Here is a 19,788-nt window from a genome sequence, read left to right as displayed (position 1 = left end):
ATTTTCAAAGAAACTGCTGTTAATATATGCATGGGAAAATGGCTGTTTAAAGTGAAAGACATGTCACTCGAAGTACATGGCTAAATGAAATAAGTGGATTGCTTGCAAGATATTTCGAGTTTTTTTTTTTGGGGGGGGGGCATACTGTTGCGCCACATGAAATTTATTGATCTGGGCCCTTATGAAATAACAAATTCGTGGCAAATTATTTGGCGTAGCAGATATGTGATTAAAAATTCCACAATTATAACATTTGTGTATATGTATTTTGAAAGACTGCACTGAGTTAGAATCTGAAAAAAATCCGTTATAAGCCCTTACTATGACGTCACAAGGCCGAAAACGTACTTTATTGGCTGCTGAAAACGGGGCGCATGCCTACGTGTGCTCCCCTGCCGGGGCGTCAGTGGGTAGGGGATGGAGATACGCGCTGGAACGCGCGCCCTTTTCCATTTTGACAATTGCCGCGCGACTCTGCTGGCGGATTTCTGTTGAGGTTCGTGCAGTAGACGAGATTTTACCTGTGCACTTGGGTTCGGGATGGCCCGGATGAGATCAATGATTTTCGGATACTGCGCCGCAACCTGAGCGGAAATAAAAATCGAAGAGAGGGAAAAAAAAAAACTCACATGACGAAGATTAAAGCGGTAAGTTTCTCCTCTTTTAGCAACTGTTGCGTGTCTGCATTGCCTTATTTGTTAAACGAACGGAAAAATTCGAGATTTTGTCGAAGAGAAAAAATTATTACATAGTACAAATTCTACTTTACCAAAAATGTTGACATGTTTTTGAAGCGACACATATGTATAAAATACGCATTCGCGAAAAAGAGGTACGGTATCAAACCATTGAAATATGTAAAAGAAAAAAACCTTCTTTATTCTTAATATTTCAATGTGTATTACATGTCCACTTCTTATGCTATTTATTAAATGATTTTGCATGTTTCGAACGTAAGATCAAAGTAAAAAAATCTGAAAGTTTTCAGATTTTATATTACGCTCAAAGGTGCTTTTTTTTTTTTTTTTTTAACGTTTTGTGTGTTACCTTTATTTATTAAATATCATACACTTCGCACTCAAACCATAAAATTCAATTCAACGACAATATCGCAAAATAATTTTAAAACGAGCATGTCTTTAGAATTTCTGATACACAGTCTCGCGCGCTGGAGATAAACATGTTCCCCTCCCGCACAGTGTTGCCATTGCTCGCTTTGAAATCGTTGAGTTTCTTAATCAAAAATTGGTTGAAGTTTTACAAAATATGAAATAGCTAATAAAACAAAATTCCAAATTTGGGCTTCCAGATGCCCATATTCGAGTGGAGGATTACGTTATTCAGAATTGGATAGCTATAGGTACCGTTTGTTTTATCAGAATGCGAGAAGCATACGCACATTTATGAAGATTTCTCAGTATTGAATTTCTTTATATATAATACAGGACGATAATATTTGGTGGCAACAATGAAAATACCGAAACGGAATTAATAGCCTTTCTGGACTAACGCTTTTTGGTCTAAAAAATGTTGACATGTTTCTAAAGCGACTCGCATGTATACGCCATCACGTATAAAAAAAAATATGGTGTCAAACAACTGAAATGTATAAAAGAAAAAAAACCTTTCTTTATTCTTAGTATTTCAGTGTGTATTACATGTCCCATTCTTAGTGGTTTATGCTTTTTATTAAATGATTTTGCACATTGCGAATGTAGAATCAAAATAAAATGAAATAATATATAAAATTGCAAAAGATGTGATGCATTAAATAGAATCAATAAAAAAAACTTTTAAAAACTGTCAGGCAGCGAGACCGGTTCTAAAACACTTGCTCTGATAAGATTCTGCTTCGATCGCTACCATATATATGAACTTTCAATTTTACAGGACTTTAACAGCATTCCATTCTTTAGTTATACGCGAAACAGGTATTTGGATGCAAAAGATAGGAATTTTAGTAACTTATGCCATGAGAAATGATAATATCAGTGGCATCTCTGAAAACAATGTCCGTATCATCTCTAACGAGAGAAAATATCTTCAGTCCAAATTCTGTTCTCTTTTTAAATTATACGTCAGGAAATAAGGGAAATTTGGTTTTATTACTTGAACAATGCGGATAAATATGCTGCAGTTTAAGAGAACATTTGTTTTTTTATTGTAGTTAATTGATTTTTACAGGAAATGTTTAGTGCAGAATTTTGCGTAATCGTTTTCAAGTAGTTAACAAATAATTACCCTAGAATTACAAAATGTTTTACAATTCGAAGAATTTTTATTACATGTTAAACAAAATGTCTTCTTTTTCTATATTTTGCGGTTGTCTTCATGCTATTTTTCACAAATGCCGGTTATGCTGACATAATGTTTAATTGAATTTTTCAAAACTGGGCGTACTAAAATTTTGCGTATTGGCTACGTAAGTTACCAGAATATTCCAATCAATTTTTTCAGGGGGGGATATTGTAATGTATTTTGCAGTAATTGACAAAACAGATAATCTTCTTAATAGAACATAAATTTTTATTTTTAGTTTACGGAGAGTGATAATTTAAATACAATTCTTTAGTTACAAATTTTTCATACATCTACTAAATGGTAAAACTTTCAGAATAACAATTTTTTAACAATTTCTTACGTTACTAAGCAACGGTTACATCATAAAAATATGGCGTTGCCATTTCAATAATAAATATAGTTATTTGTTAAATAACAAAATATTACAATATATACTTCATGCAGCATTCCTTTTCGTCAATGTTATTTCTAAATATCTAAATACTGCTTGTTATTAATTTCATAGTTATGAAGTTAAAGATAATATTTTTGTATGTAATTTAGAAAATTGTTGTACTGTTTATCATGTATATTGTATATATAGAAAAGTACTGTATATGATTTTAGGAAAATTATGCGATGCCAAATATTTTTCCAATGACAGTTTATTTAAATATTTTATAACGGCATTAAAATCTCAAAGGGGTTAATATAAAAAAATATAATTTTTAAAATTCCAACATTAAGAGACTTCTTAAAAATTCTGATTTCACGCTGTTATTAAAATTATTAAGCATTTCTTGAAGACTTAGATCGGCCTAATGAACCAATGTACTATAAATGAGGTTATAAACTATCCATGTTGAATAATTATTGTTTTAGTAAGTATAATATTAGATATTTGTTAAAAAGTCTGTAAATGGTCTCGAGTGTTAAATACATAACATTTATGAATGAAAAATTGCATAGATTAATAAGAAATTGCTTTATTTCATTTTTGAATTTCTCATGATGCCGAAGTTTTATAAGAATGCGTACATGACTTCAGTATATGTTTAATTTTCTCTACATATAATAAAAGAAAGAGTCTTCTGTGTGTCTGTCTTTCCGTTTGCGCTGCGCGCAAGCTAATAGACCCACGGCTACGAAATTTGGTACATAGGTGCATCTAGACAAGAGCCAGTGCACTTCGAAGCGATTTTTTCGAAATTCGAATTAGAAATTTTTTAATTTTATGTTTTGTAAAGAAATCGCGTCATTTTGAGACATAATGGGCTATAGGAAAGCGAGATTTTACTCTACACACTGCATTTTCACATCATCATGAAACGTAGGCACTTAGCTATTTTACAAACTTAAAATAAATTTCGTGTTTCAATAAATCGATTAAATACGAATTTATTTAACAAACACCTTTTCAACGGGATTTTTTTTCTAAAAAAGTTTTTTTTTTCTTTGATTTTTGGACACATTAAACTCTTATCCTTGCGACTGCTTTTATAAAAAGAGATTTAGAAAAATGATAATATTTGTATTTTTAAAAAAATTTTAAATGAAGCTTCCGAGTACACTTCTCACATCTCACATGTTTAAAAATGTGATTTTGGCAACAATTTTCCTGTCTTATTGTTAATAGATTTTTGATGAAATCGCATCTTTTTGAATAGTTTCATTCTTCTTTAGAAATATGGGTTTAGCAACAATTTTTCATCGTATTTCTTATGTCACTGTTTTTAAGAGATTGGCATATTTCATTGCCATTTTTGTATATATATAATACATTTTTATTGATTTCTTTTTTGATAAAGTTGTTCTGCAGAGTAAAATTCTGCGCAGAATTTTTTTGTTTATGGAGTTTCTTTCATGTTATATTTAATAAATAAAGGTAACACACAAAACGTTAAAAACCGCCCCTTTGGACGTAATTTAAAATCTGAAATCTTTCAGATTTTTAAATATCTAAATGCTGTAACTAAAAAAATAATTTGTAATTAATAAATGTAAATTAATGTAAATTTTTAAATATCTAAATACTGTAAACTAAATAATGTAATAAATGTGTAATAAATAAATGTAAATTTTTAAATATCTAAATACTGTAAACTAAAATCTGAAATCTTTCAGATTTTTTTTTTTAGTCCAAAGGTTTTGTCCCTAAGGCCCCGTTCAGACAAGGGCGTAAAGGGCATAAAAGACTAAAGGACTTTTTTTTTTAAATGGAGTTGTTCTGCAGAGTAAACGCGGTGTTTAAATTTAACGTTTGTTGTTCCTTTCAGGCATTTTCCGGTACTTTAAAAGCCAGACGAAGGCTGGCAGCGTAGCTGCTAGTAATTAATAAGATATAGAACGTTGGATTGTAATCGTTGTATAAACAGTAAATGAAATAGGCAACTTCTAACTTGTATTAAGCTCTTTTTTTTTTTTTTTGATAATCCTGTTTTTAGATTATGTGTATTGGTTGCCTGTTACTAATATATATATATTTAATTCGCTAACAAAATAAATAAAGTAATTAATTCGCGAATGTTTGATAACTCTAAAGTTTTCAAAGAAGGCCCCAAGCGTAAGGTTCTTCATTTTCAATCACAAGACTCACTTTAAAGAACAAACCAGGGCATTGTAAATTAGTTAACCCCTGGTTTGAAACAAATAATGTTCTGAAAAGATCAGAAGAAATAAGTTTCATTCAGTTTATGAAAAAATAGACACACAGAAATAGATTGAAGCCCACATGAAACTGTACCCATGTTCGGTTGGAGGACTACGTTATTCAGAATTTGATGTCTCTAGGTACCGTTGTCTTTTCCCAATGCGAGAAACATTCATGCAGATTCTTCATTATCTAGTTTATTTAAATGTAATGCATGGCGGTAATATTTGGTGGCGACAGTTTATAAAGTGAATCATCGTAGAAAGTGAAACGACACAGAATGCTATTTGACACTTTGGGTCTAACGCCACTTTTGGCTGAAAAATGTTTGTGGGTAGAATCTTTTTCTCAAATTTAACTTTTAAAGCTTTCGGAAGCTAAGATTGAAAATTGTTATGTAAGTTATTGAATATAAAGGGAAGTGACTCCATTAAGTATCTCATCCCTAAGTAGGACAAGTGTATTTTGACATTCACACAGAAAACGCCGTATTTTTAAGTTCTTTACCTCTACAACGTTTTACGTCATCAGACTGGCAGAAAGGAATAAACCTTTCATATTCGATTGAAAACGAATGTTCTAATGTTATTCACATGTTTTCAATATCAGGTTTTACATAGAACATTTTTGTGGAAAGCTATTAGTTAGTCATCTTTCGATGAATTTACGCCGTCTGCAATTTCAAGTGCTTTCTCGTTTCGATTCGCGAGAGCTCTAACACACATTTATTTCATTATGCTTAAAGCAGTAACAACGTTTCTGTGCAAACGTTGCCAAATTCTGGATTTAAAAAAGATTTTAATAAATTATTTTAAATTTAGGCTTACATTGAGGTCGAGATTTTTCTGCATAAGGACAGATTTTTGGTGCAAATTGCAAACATGAATTTCTGTAAGGTTTTTTAGAGCTCTCAATCACTCTACATAATTATTAAAAAAAATTTGATTCATTGTCGGAAAAACGCATTATAGGTTTCTTGTATCTACTCACAATTCATGAGGTATCAGAAAATCAAAGGTTATTTTAAATTATATCCAGAAAATGTTTGCGAAATATCGCTATTTGCGATCATTTTAGTTATTCACTATGAATATAATTTTAGGCTAAAATCTTATTTACTTACCTTAAATGCTAAACAGCTCCATGTGACTCTTAAGCAGGAAGTGCGTATACGCAACTTCCGGTTCGTACACCTCGAAACCGGAGAATTCAACATTTGTCCGAAAGGTTTTGGAATGCTGTAAGCAGAGCAAAATGTAATATGAAATCAGAAATAGAATAACCCTTTCTGGCACGCTACCTTTTAAAGTTGGAGTTTTGATAAAAAAAGGTAGGCAGTCTAATTAGGCCTAGAGGAGAACACAAGTAAAATTTTGTGAAAATAGCACTTATCGTTTTAATTCTGTGGGTGTGCCCAAAGTGGCACACTGATTGAATACAGCTTCGAAAAGAGTACTGAAACGAGCATTGTTGTTAAGATGAGAGGCGGAGAAACAAAGAATACAGACTCTCAGTTGTCCTAGATGATCGGTGAGCCCGGTCTGGGCACACCTAGGGTTCGCCGTTTGATTTTAGGCAAGATTTCGAGGTAAAAATTTAAAACTAATATAGAATAAGAAGATTAGCATACAGCCAAAAAAATAACAAATTTCTTTTCAAACAATTCCTTTTATACCCTAAAAAAATCTGGAAGATTTCTTGGAAAAATGAGGGTCTTAAAAAACTAAACATGGCTAAAGTATATAGACTGGTTTGTGTTGAGCTGCCATCTACTATAAATAAAGATGGTTCAAAGTAACCTATAAATCCTTTTTCATTCAATTTTTCTGTGCGTACAGAAGGATATTTTTAGGTGTGTCCAAAACCGACACACTGTGCCACAAAGGGTCATAATAGTCATAATACAGGGAAGACCCAATCCTCCTAGTCCCACTGGACCATATGACCATAAAGGGTCGACCCCCTCAAGACCACAAAAGGAAAGAAGAGAGAAAAAGAAGCTAATTAACTAAACATAATTGGAGGTTAATTAACGAACTAAAAATAAGGAAGAGACATACAAACAACGAAGCACAGCACGAAACATTCAAAATCCAAAAACAATTAAAAACCCCACGGGCAAACAGAGTGGCGGAAACTCTCAAGAAACATTCATTCACATGAATTTTCGGAACAGGCACAGGCGGTCCAAAGCCATCGAGGAATTCCCAATTTAAATAACCTGTAGAAGGTCAAACCGAATTCCCCACAATATTACTTTAATAGCATATTATTTGTATAATCATAATTCTATTTAAACTATTAATTTATTTCAAAAATTTACTTTAATAGTCCTACCACTATCTGAATTCAAATGTATTAATTATCTTTAATAATCATAGAAAAGAAGCTCCAAGACTGCCAAAAACCAAACCAAAACCAAAACCAAAACTGGAAAAACCCAAGACCGCCATGCACCACACCAAAACCCCAGCAATCACTCCACCAAGAACAGAACACAAGAAAAATTTTAAAACTTTAAAATTTCAGAACATTTTAAAATCAAAAACTACAATTTAAAATAAGAAAAAATATAAAAATTCCATAAAATTTAAAATTTAAAAATCAAATTCCTGAAACTCAAAACCACCATTGATTTCGATAATTTAAATCTGGTAATCCATCAGGATTCTCAACATCTGCAAGGCCACATCCATGCAACAATCAACCGCACACAAAGGGTTAAAGCTGACAATATGAGAAGGTGATATTTTTATATTTGAAATTTTAATTTTATGTTGCATAACCATACAAAGATTCATTCAAAGCTTTTGTAATTTAAAACATGGAGAATCCGCTGAAATAACGTATTTAGCACAAGACAAAACATCGAAAATTGATCATTTTTAATTAAGTACTTAGAAACTGAGATTAGAGTGGTTTCATTAGGGCGACTCGTTATATGTTTGCGTGTTTATGTTACATGTATAGCTGCAATATTCAACTCTTATCATATTTATTAACAATATCAACAAAAAATTGATAATCAATATCAAATGCATCGAAGTAGTGTTTAGTTAGCTTTCGAAATGTAAACATAGGTACTTGCTAGCAGCAAGAGTCTCTCCAGTTAAATGGTTCAAAGCATTTTGTGTAAACTGACTCCGTCTGGTACATTTTGCAATCTGATTGAATCCCATCTTTTTAATTTCTGGGTTGTATTTTAAGTCCTTGGATTCCTCATTGTTGAAGACGATATCAGAAGAGCTGTGGGATGATTGGACGATGAGGCTCCTGAAATCAAGATGTTTATAATTTGTATATTTTGCACACAGTGCAGATTGCTAAAATCCTCAGACGCTGGTCATGAAATTACGCCTTCTGGAAGGTACTGTATAGACAACGCATCCGTTTCTTTAGGCATATAACCCTCGTTATGCTTTGCTATACCGACCAACCGGAGCAGGTTGCTATTTTCTGCAAAACTAATACAATTAACTTATGTCAGCCTACTAGCGGCCGAGCAGTAAAGTCTCTGAACACTGGTAGTTCAGTCCGAGGTTCGAATCCCGCGAACGGGCTGGCTTTGATTTTATGATGGGTGTTTTCGTGGTTTTCGCCATGTGTAACGTGCATACGAGCCAGTTTCCCTTAGAAAGTCTTCCACGAAGGGAATCCCTCCCCTTAGACAGATAGCCCTAGTGTGCTTTGCCATAATTAAATACACACAAACTTATGTCAAACAAAATACCTCGAACGACAAATGGGGAAAAAAGGCCATTACCATTCTGACGTATTTGTTTGTCTAATCCTGAGAATTTCCTAAGGAAAATTAATTTATATTCATATTACACATGGAAAAAATCGAAAGGGGGGAGATAATAATAAAGAAAAATGAAAGAAAAAAAAATCTGAAAATTTTCAAATTTTACTTTTTAACGTAGCTTTATTTATTAAATATCATGTTCTGCGCATTTAAATCATAAAATTCATATCAAGAGCAGTATCGCAAAATAATTTTAAAATGAGCATATCTTTAGAATTTTTGACACAGAGTCTCGCGCGCTGGAGATAAAAATAATTTTTTTTTTTTTTTTTTTACCCTACAGTGTTGCCATGGCTCGCTTTGAAATCGTTGAGTTTGTTAATCAAAAATTCTTTAAGGTTTTACAAAATATGAAACAGGTAATAAAACAAATTCCGGCTTCCAGATGCCCATATTTGGGGTGGAAGATGCGTCTAGCATCAAATTCTTTTTAAAATTTGATGCGTCTAGGTATAGTCGTTTTTATCACCAGTGCGAGAAACATACATACCTTTATGCAGATTCTTCACGATGTAATTTCTTTAAATATAATACAGGGCTGTAATATTTGGTGGCAACAGTTTGAAAAATGAACCACCATTTAATGTTTTCAACGCAAAATGCCAAAAGGAAATTAGTAGCCCTTTCAGCTAAAAATAATACTTCAACTTCCAAATTAGAGTTGAAAAAGATCTAGGTTCCATTTAATTTATTTTCTCTATTTTTATTTGAATTAATTTTTAAAATTATTTTGCCAGTCTTTTTACAATAAACATATGCCTCTTACATTATTTTATTTAACAGATCACAACGACTATCAGTTGAAGATGACGCTACGGCAAAATAGATTTATATATAGTTTTATCAGATTTTGAATAATTTTTCTCTAACAAGTGTCTGCAATAAATTGAAAATTGAGACTTTACTTCTTTTCGGTATCTATAAGAACTGCTAAAAATGGATCGTTTCGAAAAATGTTTAAATTTTGTGGTTTATTTTAAGTGTTTCATCATGAATAGGAGTACGATTGAAAAGTTTTTGAAAACTCCCTTTGCGAAATATTCACAATTTATGCAAGACTTGCAAATCAGGCACAAAAATTTGAAGTTACTATGTAGAGGCACTAGGTTATTTTGAAGAAGGAGACATAAAAAATGTGCAATGCCCTTGCCGGGACTCGAACGTGGACTTCTCGAACACGCGCCGAGTGTGCTGACCGTTGCACCACGAAAGCATGCTGGAAGGAGGGAGAAGATACTGTTCTAAATATCGACTCAAATGCTCATTGATCCTTGAAATTTCAACAGCATTGAAAAACAAATGCATGTTCCCTTGAATGTTCAAGTACTTAAAAATAATTTTTGGAACAACTAACCCAGAAAGGGAGGACCTTTAAAGTTAAATTTAAAGTGGACCTACTTCATGTGCAAGAGAGAACATTACCTTCAAGCCGATATTGATAACTAAAAGAGTCAAACACATTTTGAGTTTTTATACTTTTGTTAATTTTTCTGAAAAAAAAACGCATGATGAAACATTTTTTCTGTGTTTTTTCTTCAATATTTTCTTTTTATATTGGCAAATACCATGTTAAGTGATTTTCAAGTGCTCAGAACAGGTACTTAAAAAAAAAAAAAAATAAAAAAAAAATAAATCGAGCGCAAACTCCTCGTGAATAAAGGGTTTGAGAAAACGAATTAAATATTATACGTATGGAAAAGCTAGACAGATTTTAAAATATATTTACGTAGCGTATTCGGAAACTAAGTACCGTTTCATTCTAGCGCCGTCGCAGCGCAGTGGTAGGCGTCCCGCGCATGCGCACTAGTCTTTCTTGTTCACTGACTTTCAATTGTCGCCATTTTGGTTGCTCTATGTTGTGTTTTCAGTTTGCTGTGCACATTCAAAATGTTTAAGACAATTAGTTCTCCCGCTGACTGTGAGATTCGTGCCGTGATTAAATTTTTGAACGCGAGGAATGTTAAACCGGCCGAAATTTATCGTCAAGTGACACAGGTTTACGGTGAATACGCGATAAGTGATGAAATGGTGAGAAAGTGGGTAAGAATGTTTAATGCAGGTCGAACAAATGTCCACGCCGAGGCTCGGAGTGGTCGGCCTTCTGTTGTCACCGATGATTTGGTAAGGAAAGTTGATGAAGAAATTCATGAGAACAGACGCTTCACAATGACAACTTTTTCAGAGGCATTTCCACAAATTTCACGTACTGTTTTGTTCGAAATTGTGTCTGACCGCTTGAATTATCGCAAACTGTGTTCTCGATGGGTTCCAAAAATGCTCACTGATGTTCACAAAGCAAAGCGACTTGGTAGTGCCCTGACATTTCTCACGCGGTACAGTGATGAGGGAGAAAACATTTTAAACCAAATTGTGACAGGTGGTGAAACTTGGGTGTGTCATTTCACACCAAAATCGAAACAACAATCGATGGAGTGGAGACACACTCATTCTCCGAAAAGTGTGGAGTCGTGGTTATCGAAACTATTTCTTTGACGATGGTATACAAAAACTGGTCACCCGCTATGACAAGTGTTTGATCATTGGCGGAAACTATGTTGAAAAATAGTTTAAGACATGTATTTTCATGTAAAAATAAAATTGGATTCGAAAAAATTGTTTTACTATTTTCTTTTTTTCAAAACGGTACTTAGTTTCCGAATACGCCTCGTATATAAATAATATTAGGAAGCTTATGTATATTTTTTTATAGTTAAGTACATTAGTTTTTGAGGCAGGTTAAGGGTTCATTAAACTCTAGATATTGTTATTTCTTACATTATGCGGTTTTGTTTATTTCGTTTATAAGCTTCTTGATGTGGCTGCACACAATATTCTTCTTTAAATAGATTATGAAAAGTGAATAAACGTTTTATCAGAAATTAATATTAAAAATTACCTTTTTTTTTAAATAACCCAGAGACGTGAGCGATTGGTCGCCCAGACGGCATAGTGATTAGGGAAGGTAAACCGCTGAATTGGCTTCCGACCCAAGTATATTTGATATAACCATGCAGAATTGGTTACCAACCCAGCGGTTGTTACCAGAGCTTTTAGGACGGTCTCGACGGAGGTTCTGTGCATACTTGCCGGTGTGCCCCTTCTCTCGATTTTTTACCAGTTCTATTTTAAAAATTTTTACTAAGTAATGGATTGAGAGACTCTTTTAATTATAATGATTTTAAAGTTTGTGCCAATTTTATTAAATATTTTAATCCAGAGAGTGTTTCTCCTATGGACTATTGTAGCATTAGTTTTGATCGCAATAAATTGGACCTACAGGAAATTGAAATTTATACGGATGGCTCTGGCTTCGAGGGGGCAGTCGGTTCAGCCTTTGTTGTCTATTTTTATGGACTTGAGATACATGTAGAGAAATTTAAAATGTCTGAATATAATTCTGTTTATCAGGCTGAGATGGCTGCTTTGAGGGAAACTCTTAATTGGATATTAAGAGAACTTACTAAGAGACACTGTATACATATATACTCAGATGCCCTATCTGTGCTAACGGCTCTCTCCCGGCCAGAGCCTAAAAATGAAATTTTGGAGGACATTAAAGATCTGTTTAAAAGAGCATTAGGATATCATGTTATCCATGTTCACTGGATTAAGGCACATATTGGACATTCTGTCAATGAGAGGGCGGACGCACTGGCAAAGGAGGCTGCCCTGGGGGATGGTATGGATTATTTTGATGTAAGACCGGTAGAAGAAAGATGATCTCAATTATGAAGAATTTTTACTATGATAAATGGAAGCAGGTTTGGTCTACCTCTATTAAAAGAAATAGGTTCTTGAATTCTATTGAAGTTTCAAACAGAATGAAATGTTATATGAATATTGATGCCAACCAGATTATAACCAATCATGGAAGATTTCCCTTCTATTTATATAGATTCCATCTCCAGGGCAATGATAAATGCCTCATTTGTGATAAGATCGGTGACGCAGATCACTTCGTCGAGTCGTGTATTCTTACCCGGGGTGTGAAGCTTAAGTATGGAGACAAGAAGATTGAAGAAATGATCGTAAATAGTAACAGATTTAAAGATTTTGCTCAAGAAATAATGAAAATTATTAATGGCAATAAAGAAAAGATCGGAATTGAGTTAAGATCCTTTGACCTATTCAATAATTTCGTGCTCATTTGAAGGCTGATCAAGATTTTAGAGGAAGTTCTTTTTATGTTTTGTATGAATGGTTCTGTGTTGCTATGTCTTGGTTTCATGTTATTACTAACTTTGTGGATTTTATTATTTCCCTCAGTTTCATTTTTGTGTGAATGATGGATTTTTTGTTTTAATTTAGGCTTGCAACCATTTGAACCTGTAATTTTGTGTTTGTTATGTTTCCTTTTCTAACCTTTTTTGTTACTCGGGTCTCGGGCTTTGGTTTCTCGGTTGTTTAAATATTAAGTCTTTTCAGGTAAATTTTGAATTGTAGTTTTCCTTGTCTGAGTTCTGAGCACGGCCGGCTCGGTGGCTTCTCGTTTTTGTGTTAGACGGGCCTGTTCCATTTTGGCCATGTGGCCGATTTAAATCGGCTGGGGGGGGGGGCCGGGGCTGCGCCCATTTCTCTGACTCTGACCAACCTAGCGGTTAACCACTAGCTGCCAGGCCGCAGCCCTGGGCCTACCCAGCAGAGCAGACCACATTTATTAAATGCAAAAAAGAAGCATACATGTCCATGCTAGGCATTTGAAGAAGAGTACAATCGAAACATATATATACATATAAATACCAATTCAGATACAGATATACTATACACACTTATATGCATATATATTCCGAAGCAAATAAAAGTATACATACTGTCACGCATATTCACATATACATCTATACATATAGTTTATCATGATAGTTAAAGTTTACATGAAGTACGTCACTGAGGTACGCCTGAATTTTAGTGTAGATTAGGTACCATAAATAAGATATTATTAACATGTAAAGAGGCTGTTCACACCTTTTTTGACGATGTATATTGCATTCACGAAACTAAACTACATAAAATTCTTGTGTTTTAAATGTTTTATTTGACATTCCTGATTCCGAACTATCTTTCGAGACCGCAATTTGCAGGATAATAATGCCTTTTGAAGTGGCAGAAGAGGTATTCTATCCCATTCCTCCCGAACAGCTTTCCAGAGTCCTGTTACGGTTTTGAGACAACGTTTGGATAATACAGTTTTTAAAAGTCCGAAAGCACAAAAATCCATAGCTGACACATCGGGAGATTTAGTAGGGATATCAGTGAAGGGTATGGCCTCGATACCAGTTTTTTTGCTCCAATTCTTTTAGGAAATTTACAGTGGATTTTGATGTGTGACTGCTAGCTTTGTCATGATGGAGTCTCACAGATGGATGGCACTGTGGGTAAAGCGATGGTATTTCATTCAGAAACATTGGCGTTAAAATATGTTCCTGATAGTATTTGGAGTTAATCGTGACATTTTTTGCACTCTCTTTATTTTTAACTTGCTATTATAAGAAAAACCAGCAACAATCATGAATCCCTTAGAAAAACTTTCTTTCGATTCTTTGAAACGTGCACTTACATTTTTTTCTCCCCTTTTATGATAATAAATGGCTCTTTTTTTTGTTACAATTATTTAAATACACCCATGCTTCATCTATTGTGACAACTGTTTTCCATTTTTCTTTGGATAAGTGTTTCTCATATAGAATTCTGCAGCGTGTCCTGCGTCGAGCGATATGCTTTGGAAGAAGACGATGCACATTGCGTTTTTTCGCTTTCTTGATATTTAAATCAACGTTTATCGTTTTGTTTACAGTCGACACTGAGCATTTTAATGATTTTGCAACTGTCCTTTGGCTAGGGGGATTTTCTTTTAACATTAAACTACGTACCTTTGCAATAGTCGAAGATGTCCGTTTTTTCCTTGGATACTTGTTTGGAATTTTTGTCCCACTTGAGACTCCAATTTGACGTTTTTTTTCCCTTCTTGTTGATGATATTACCTATCGACGCTTTAGATATCACAGAACCACGACTCTCACATCGTTTTTGGATAACGGAGTATGCATATTTCTCTTCGGAAAGAGCGTCAATGTAGCCTTCGAACCACCGCTTTGTTAAATTCGCCATTTTGAATAAAAGCAAAACTTTCAAGCCACAGACGATAATTTTGACTTTTAAAAACATAGTACAATTGCAATTACTTCTTTTGCAGCAAACGATCTGGCTGTGCATAAATACAAAATTGCGTATTGAACATACATATTACATACACTGTTGATGACATATTGAACTAGCGTATATAGTTCTAACGTACATACTGCTACATAGTGGTTAGGGTTAAGGGATAGTGTTTAGGGGGAGCCTACTGCGGTACCGAATTGCCCGGGTTCGAATCCCGGAGAAGACATGGATGTTTGTAAATGCTGGTGTCCATGCAGCATCGATTCACTCTTAGTATGCGGCGAGTCGAAAGTCCTCTCGTGTGGTTTGGTGGAAGGAGACAGGATGGGAGAGCCGCGGACCAACCTCCGGGGTGCTCTCCCTCAAAACTGGGGTGGAAAATAGAAGTCCAACCTCTCTTTGGAGTAGGCTGTGGCAACCATTCTTCCATGTAATATGGAGTGCAACAATAACAGCGTGAGTGATTTCAAACTAAGCACAGCGTTACGGACGGAAAATTCCGCATAGAACGCTAGCTTTCGTATTCATTAAGCATAAAATTTTCTGCCAGCTTTAAATGTATTCGATTTTGGACTAGATGCATATTGAAAGAAAAGAAATCAAAATGCAAAGCGAGAGAGTCGTTTTGTGACTATAATCAAGAAAATACCATTTATTCACGACATTTTGAGGAACTTTGAAGTTTCAGGGTTAAACCTGTAACGCTCGGAGAGTTAAGATGAAAGATTTTTAATAAGGTTTGGATTAGTTTCCTTTGGTTTATTTGATTATAGCAAAGCACGCTAGTTGCCTAAGGAGACAGATGCATTTAGGGATGACATTCTAAAGACCCTGTTTCCGTTACGAGTGGGAGAAACCATGAAAACGTCCATGCAGTCAGCCCGTTCGCCTAGAATAGAACCCAGGCAGAACTAGCATTGTTCAGTGAGTTTTGCTCCGCGTCTTGGACAGGATGGCATTCAAAGAAGGTATAAGGTATTTTTCCTTACTTTCTGCATGTCTTTGGGGGTGTAACGATAGCACACTCAGCGCGTCCGGGTTCGAGTTCCGGTGAAGACATTATTCATTCTTCAGTTTCTTTGCTTCCAAATCTGATATCTGTACAGAGGCGCCCGAACTAAAAGGTGGTGGATGATGATTCTTCACCACCAGGATTTGGCGATTGAGTCCTCTAATCCCCAGTTGCCGTTTAAAAGAGAGGATTACATAAGGTATTTTCTCCCTCTTTTTGCATGCCTTCTTGGTGTAACGGCACGTATACACTCGGCGCGTATTCGAGAGGTCTAGGTTGGAGTCCTCGCAAGGGCATTGCACATTTTCAGCATTGGCGCCCGAACTTGAAAGTTGGTGGATGATGATTCTTCGCCAGGATTTGGCAGTTGGGTGACCTGATTCTCCCAGTCGCCCTTTAAAAGGGGGAGTATATAAGGTACTTCTCCCCTCCTTTCTGCATGTGTTTCCAGAGTGGTGTGGCGATTTTAAAGCATGGAAAGCTGTTGTGGAAGACTAGATTGTAACAGGAACCTAGCACTGTATTCCGGATAATTTATTACGTCGCCAAGTGTACCAGCCTTTCTGCATGTTTTCGTGGTGTAACGGTAGCACACTCGGAGGGTATTCGGGAGGTCCAGGATCGAGTTCCGGTGAGGGCATTGCTTATTCTTCAGTTTTTTTGATTCCAAATAACCTGCTGTGTCTACAACAGTCTACCTTTTATCTAAATAAACTTACAATTAAGGATGGTAGTTTCAAATGCCCGTAAAGGCCATAGTTTAAATAAGCGATCGCAGAACAAACTGGCCAATTTTTCTAACCCCAGGTTTTATTCATTTGTTTTCATCAAACACGTTATTGTGCAAATGAAAGTACTCATGCATTTAAATTAAAAAAATATAGCAAATTTCTGCGTTCAGCAGTAATTGACGAGTGAAATTTAAAACACTTCTTTTGAAGAAGAATGATGAGGATGCCATCTTCCAAATAATGGAGATTTAATTGAAGTTAAATGAAACAGGTGCGGGACTACAACGGTTATATCTCCTATTAAAACGCGCTGAAATATGCAAATCCAACTCTCTCTTTCCAACGAAATGCAATTAGCGAGTTTCATTTTCTAACCGCCATTTTTCATTAGAACAAGACTGGAAATTTACGAATGTAATTTGAGCGTGAAATGAGTTAATTACTACAAAAATGAAAAAAGAACCAGTTTCTTTTTCCTCATAGCAGAATTTATGATTTTCTGCTGTGGTTGTGATATAGTTTGGGAAATGATGCCAAAAATAATATGATGCAATGGGTTTGAGACATGTCTAAAATCAAAAAACGGCCGCATCTTTAACACTAAAGATTAAGCTAAATTTATTTAATCTATCCTATCCTAAGGATTCCTAAGTAAAATTACGCTAGTCCTAAGTAATATTATCCTCTAAAATTACAGGCCCACCAGCGGCCGAGCGGTAAAGTCGCTGAACACTGGTAGTTCGGTCCGAGGTTCGAATCCCGCGAACGGGCTGGCTGCATGGGTGTTTTCGTGGTTTTCCCCATGTGTAACGTGTATACGAGCCAGTTTCCCTTAGAAAGTCCTCCACGAAAGGCATCCCTGCCCTTAGGCAGATAGCCCTAGTGTGCTTTGCCGTAATTAAATACACCACACCACCTCTAAAATTACACTAAGTAAAGAAAGGATTACAGGAATACCAACTAATATTTTACCAATATTTTACTAATATTTTAGCACTATTTTACTAATATTTTATCACTACTTTACTAATATTTTACCAATATTTTACTAATATTTAACCGATTACAGGAATACCAACTAATATTTTACCAATATTTTACCACTATTTTACTAATATTTTACCAATATTTTACTAATATTTTACCGGATTACCAACTAATATTTCAGTACTTTTAAATATTGTGTAAGGCTAATAGTTATTTTTATGTAATAATATTTAGTATGGGTATATAATCTATAGTATACACTATATACCTATACTATATATTTAGTACTATACTATGTACTTAACATTATGTTGATGCGCTCTACGGGTTCGCGGATTTGGAGTGATTGACGACAACACTTGATAAAGAATCAAAACACAATTTGTTCGCCACAGGACAGTTCCACAGTATTCCACAGGACAGTTCTAAAGATATGTTTACAGTCGTAGAAAAACTATGACAAACACGCTGAAACAATCAGCAGCACAGCCTTCAGGCTACAACGGTGAAGGCAGCTTCATGGCAAAGCACTAAAGTACAGCTCCCGACTCAGTTCGGTCGCTCTTGGAGCTCAAGACACTACTACTGAACTCAACGTACTCTCCATACACTCGACGATACTCTCACGAGACACTCGCGATGCACTCGCTTGCGATACACTAGACTGCTACTCCATGTATAGGCAGGGTTTATATAGCTTTTGGCCTGCCTTCGAGAACATTCCGGTAAGGATTCGTTCTAGAATGTTCTCCATCCGTTAATGGCATATCGCCAATTTTGTCGCCAAATGTCACCCAACGGGCGATTTCGCGCCAGATGTGGCAACCCTAAACCCGCCTTGCGGGGAAGCTACCTTACCGCGGCTGGGCTTTTCATAACACTATTACACATGAACTGTATACTGAATATAGTGCATACTTATACTAAATACTAAATAAAAAGATATGTAAGTTAATCAGATGCATTGATGGAGCGAACATAGATTTTCTGAAAAATCAGTTATTCAATTTATGGTGGTTCGGTAAAACCATCGAAACTAGTCCTATGAAAATTTGAAAATACGACGCTGATTTTTGTTGTTTACTTCTGAATTAACATACTCTGTATTTAGTAAGTATATATTTAGTGTATAGTGTAGGTATATAGGTATATAGTTTAGTATATACTTACTTAGGGCAAGAGGAATAGCGCATAAGATTATGAAGATTATTAACAACAATAAAGAAGCCATTGGCATTGTGTGATTCGTCTATTTGTATAGTTGTGTGGTGATTTTTGTACTGGCGTAGCCCGCATAGGGTCATAGGGCAAACTTTGTTTTGCAAGGTGGACCGGGCTACGCCCTAACAAAACAAAACAAAAAACTATATACTAAATATATACTCTGTAATAAAGACTCCATAACACGCCGAACAAATGCTAATTCAGAAGTAAACAACAAAAATGGTGGTTCGGTAAAACCATCGAAACTAGTCCTATGAAAATTTGAAAATATAACGCTGATTTTTGTTGTTTACTTCTGAATTAACATACTCTGTATTTAGTATATAGTATATATTTAGTGTATAGTGTAGGTATATAGGTGTATAGTGTATATAGTTTAGTATATAATACAGTGTATAGTGTAGGGCTAATAGTTATTTTTATTTATAGTTAGATATGGTGTAGAGCTAATAGTTATTTTCATTTTGGAACAAGCCTTTTTTTATATTCTAACTTCCCACTTGCGTTTGCCTGCCAGAATGTGTTTTCAGGATTAAGATTTATGAAGAAGAGGTAGAAATGAGTATTTAAGCTGAAGTCTAGGTCACTTCAGTAGGAGAGTGCGTTTTACCTTTCGGCCACATTGCTGCTTAATAGCAAACGATTAATGACTATTGTCTAAGCTTGCTATTTTGCAGCCGAACTTCTATGCTCCTGCTAATATACTCCAGTGATCCCTCATCATGGGCGAACTTCGCGAGCTTAGAGACAACGACCATATTTGTGGCAGTACTGGTGACGCAGATCACTATCTGTATGACTGCCCGCACACAGCGAATTCACGTTTAAAAAGACCAGCTGCAATCAATATGCAGGCATGGTTCAAGAATACAGTTAAGAATAATTCTGCTTTCAGCCGCATTAGAGATTGCACTACCCATTACTGACAGCCGGGAATGAC

General features: G+C 35.0%; 1 protein-coding gene across 1 annotated transcript in view; it reads left to right on the top strand.

Annotated features, from left to right (window-relative positions):
* The first annotated feature begins 474 nt into the window (after window positions 1-474).
* The window catches only part of Trpm (transient receptor potential cation channel, subfamily M), a 1,045,900-nt gene continuing 1,026,586 nt past the window's right edge, over window positions 475-19,788 (top strand). The window contains exon 1 of the mRNA XM_085816215.1: window positions 475-647. Within this exon, the coding sequence (XP_085672341.1) occupies window positions 630-647 (18 nt within the window). The 5' untranslated portion in view covers window positions 475-629. The remainder of the gene's footprint in view (window positions 648-19,788) is intronic.

The sequence above is a fragment of the Stegodyphus dumicola genome, chromosome 4, assembly GCF_044657685.1.
Source record: "Stegodyphus dumicola isolate Sdum_Otavi_A_Nest chromosome 4, ASM4465768v1".
Lineage (NCBI taxonomy): Eukaryota > Metazoa > Arthropoda > Arachnida > Araneae > Eresidae > Stegodyphus > Stegodyphus dumicola.
This window is presented reverse-complemented; position numbering and strand designations above follow the sequence as displayed.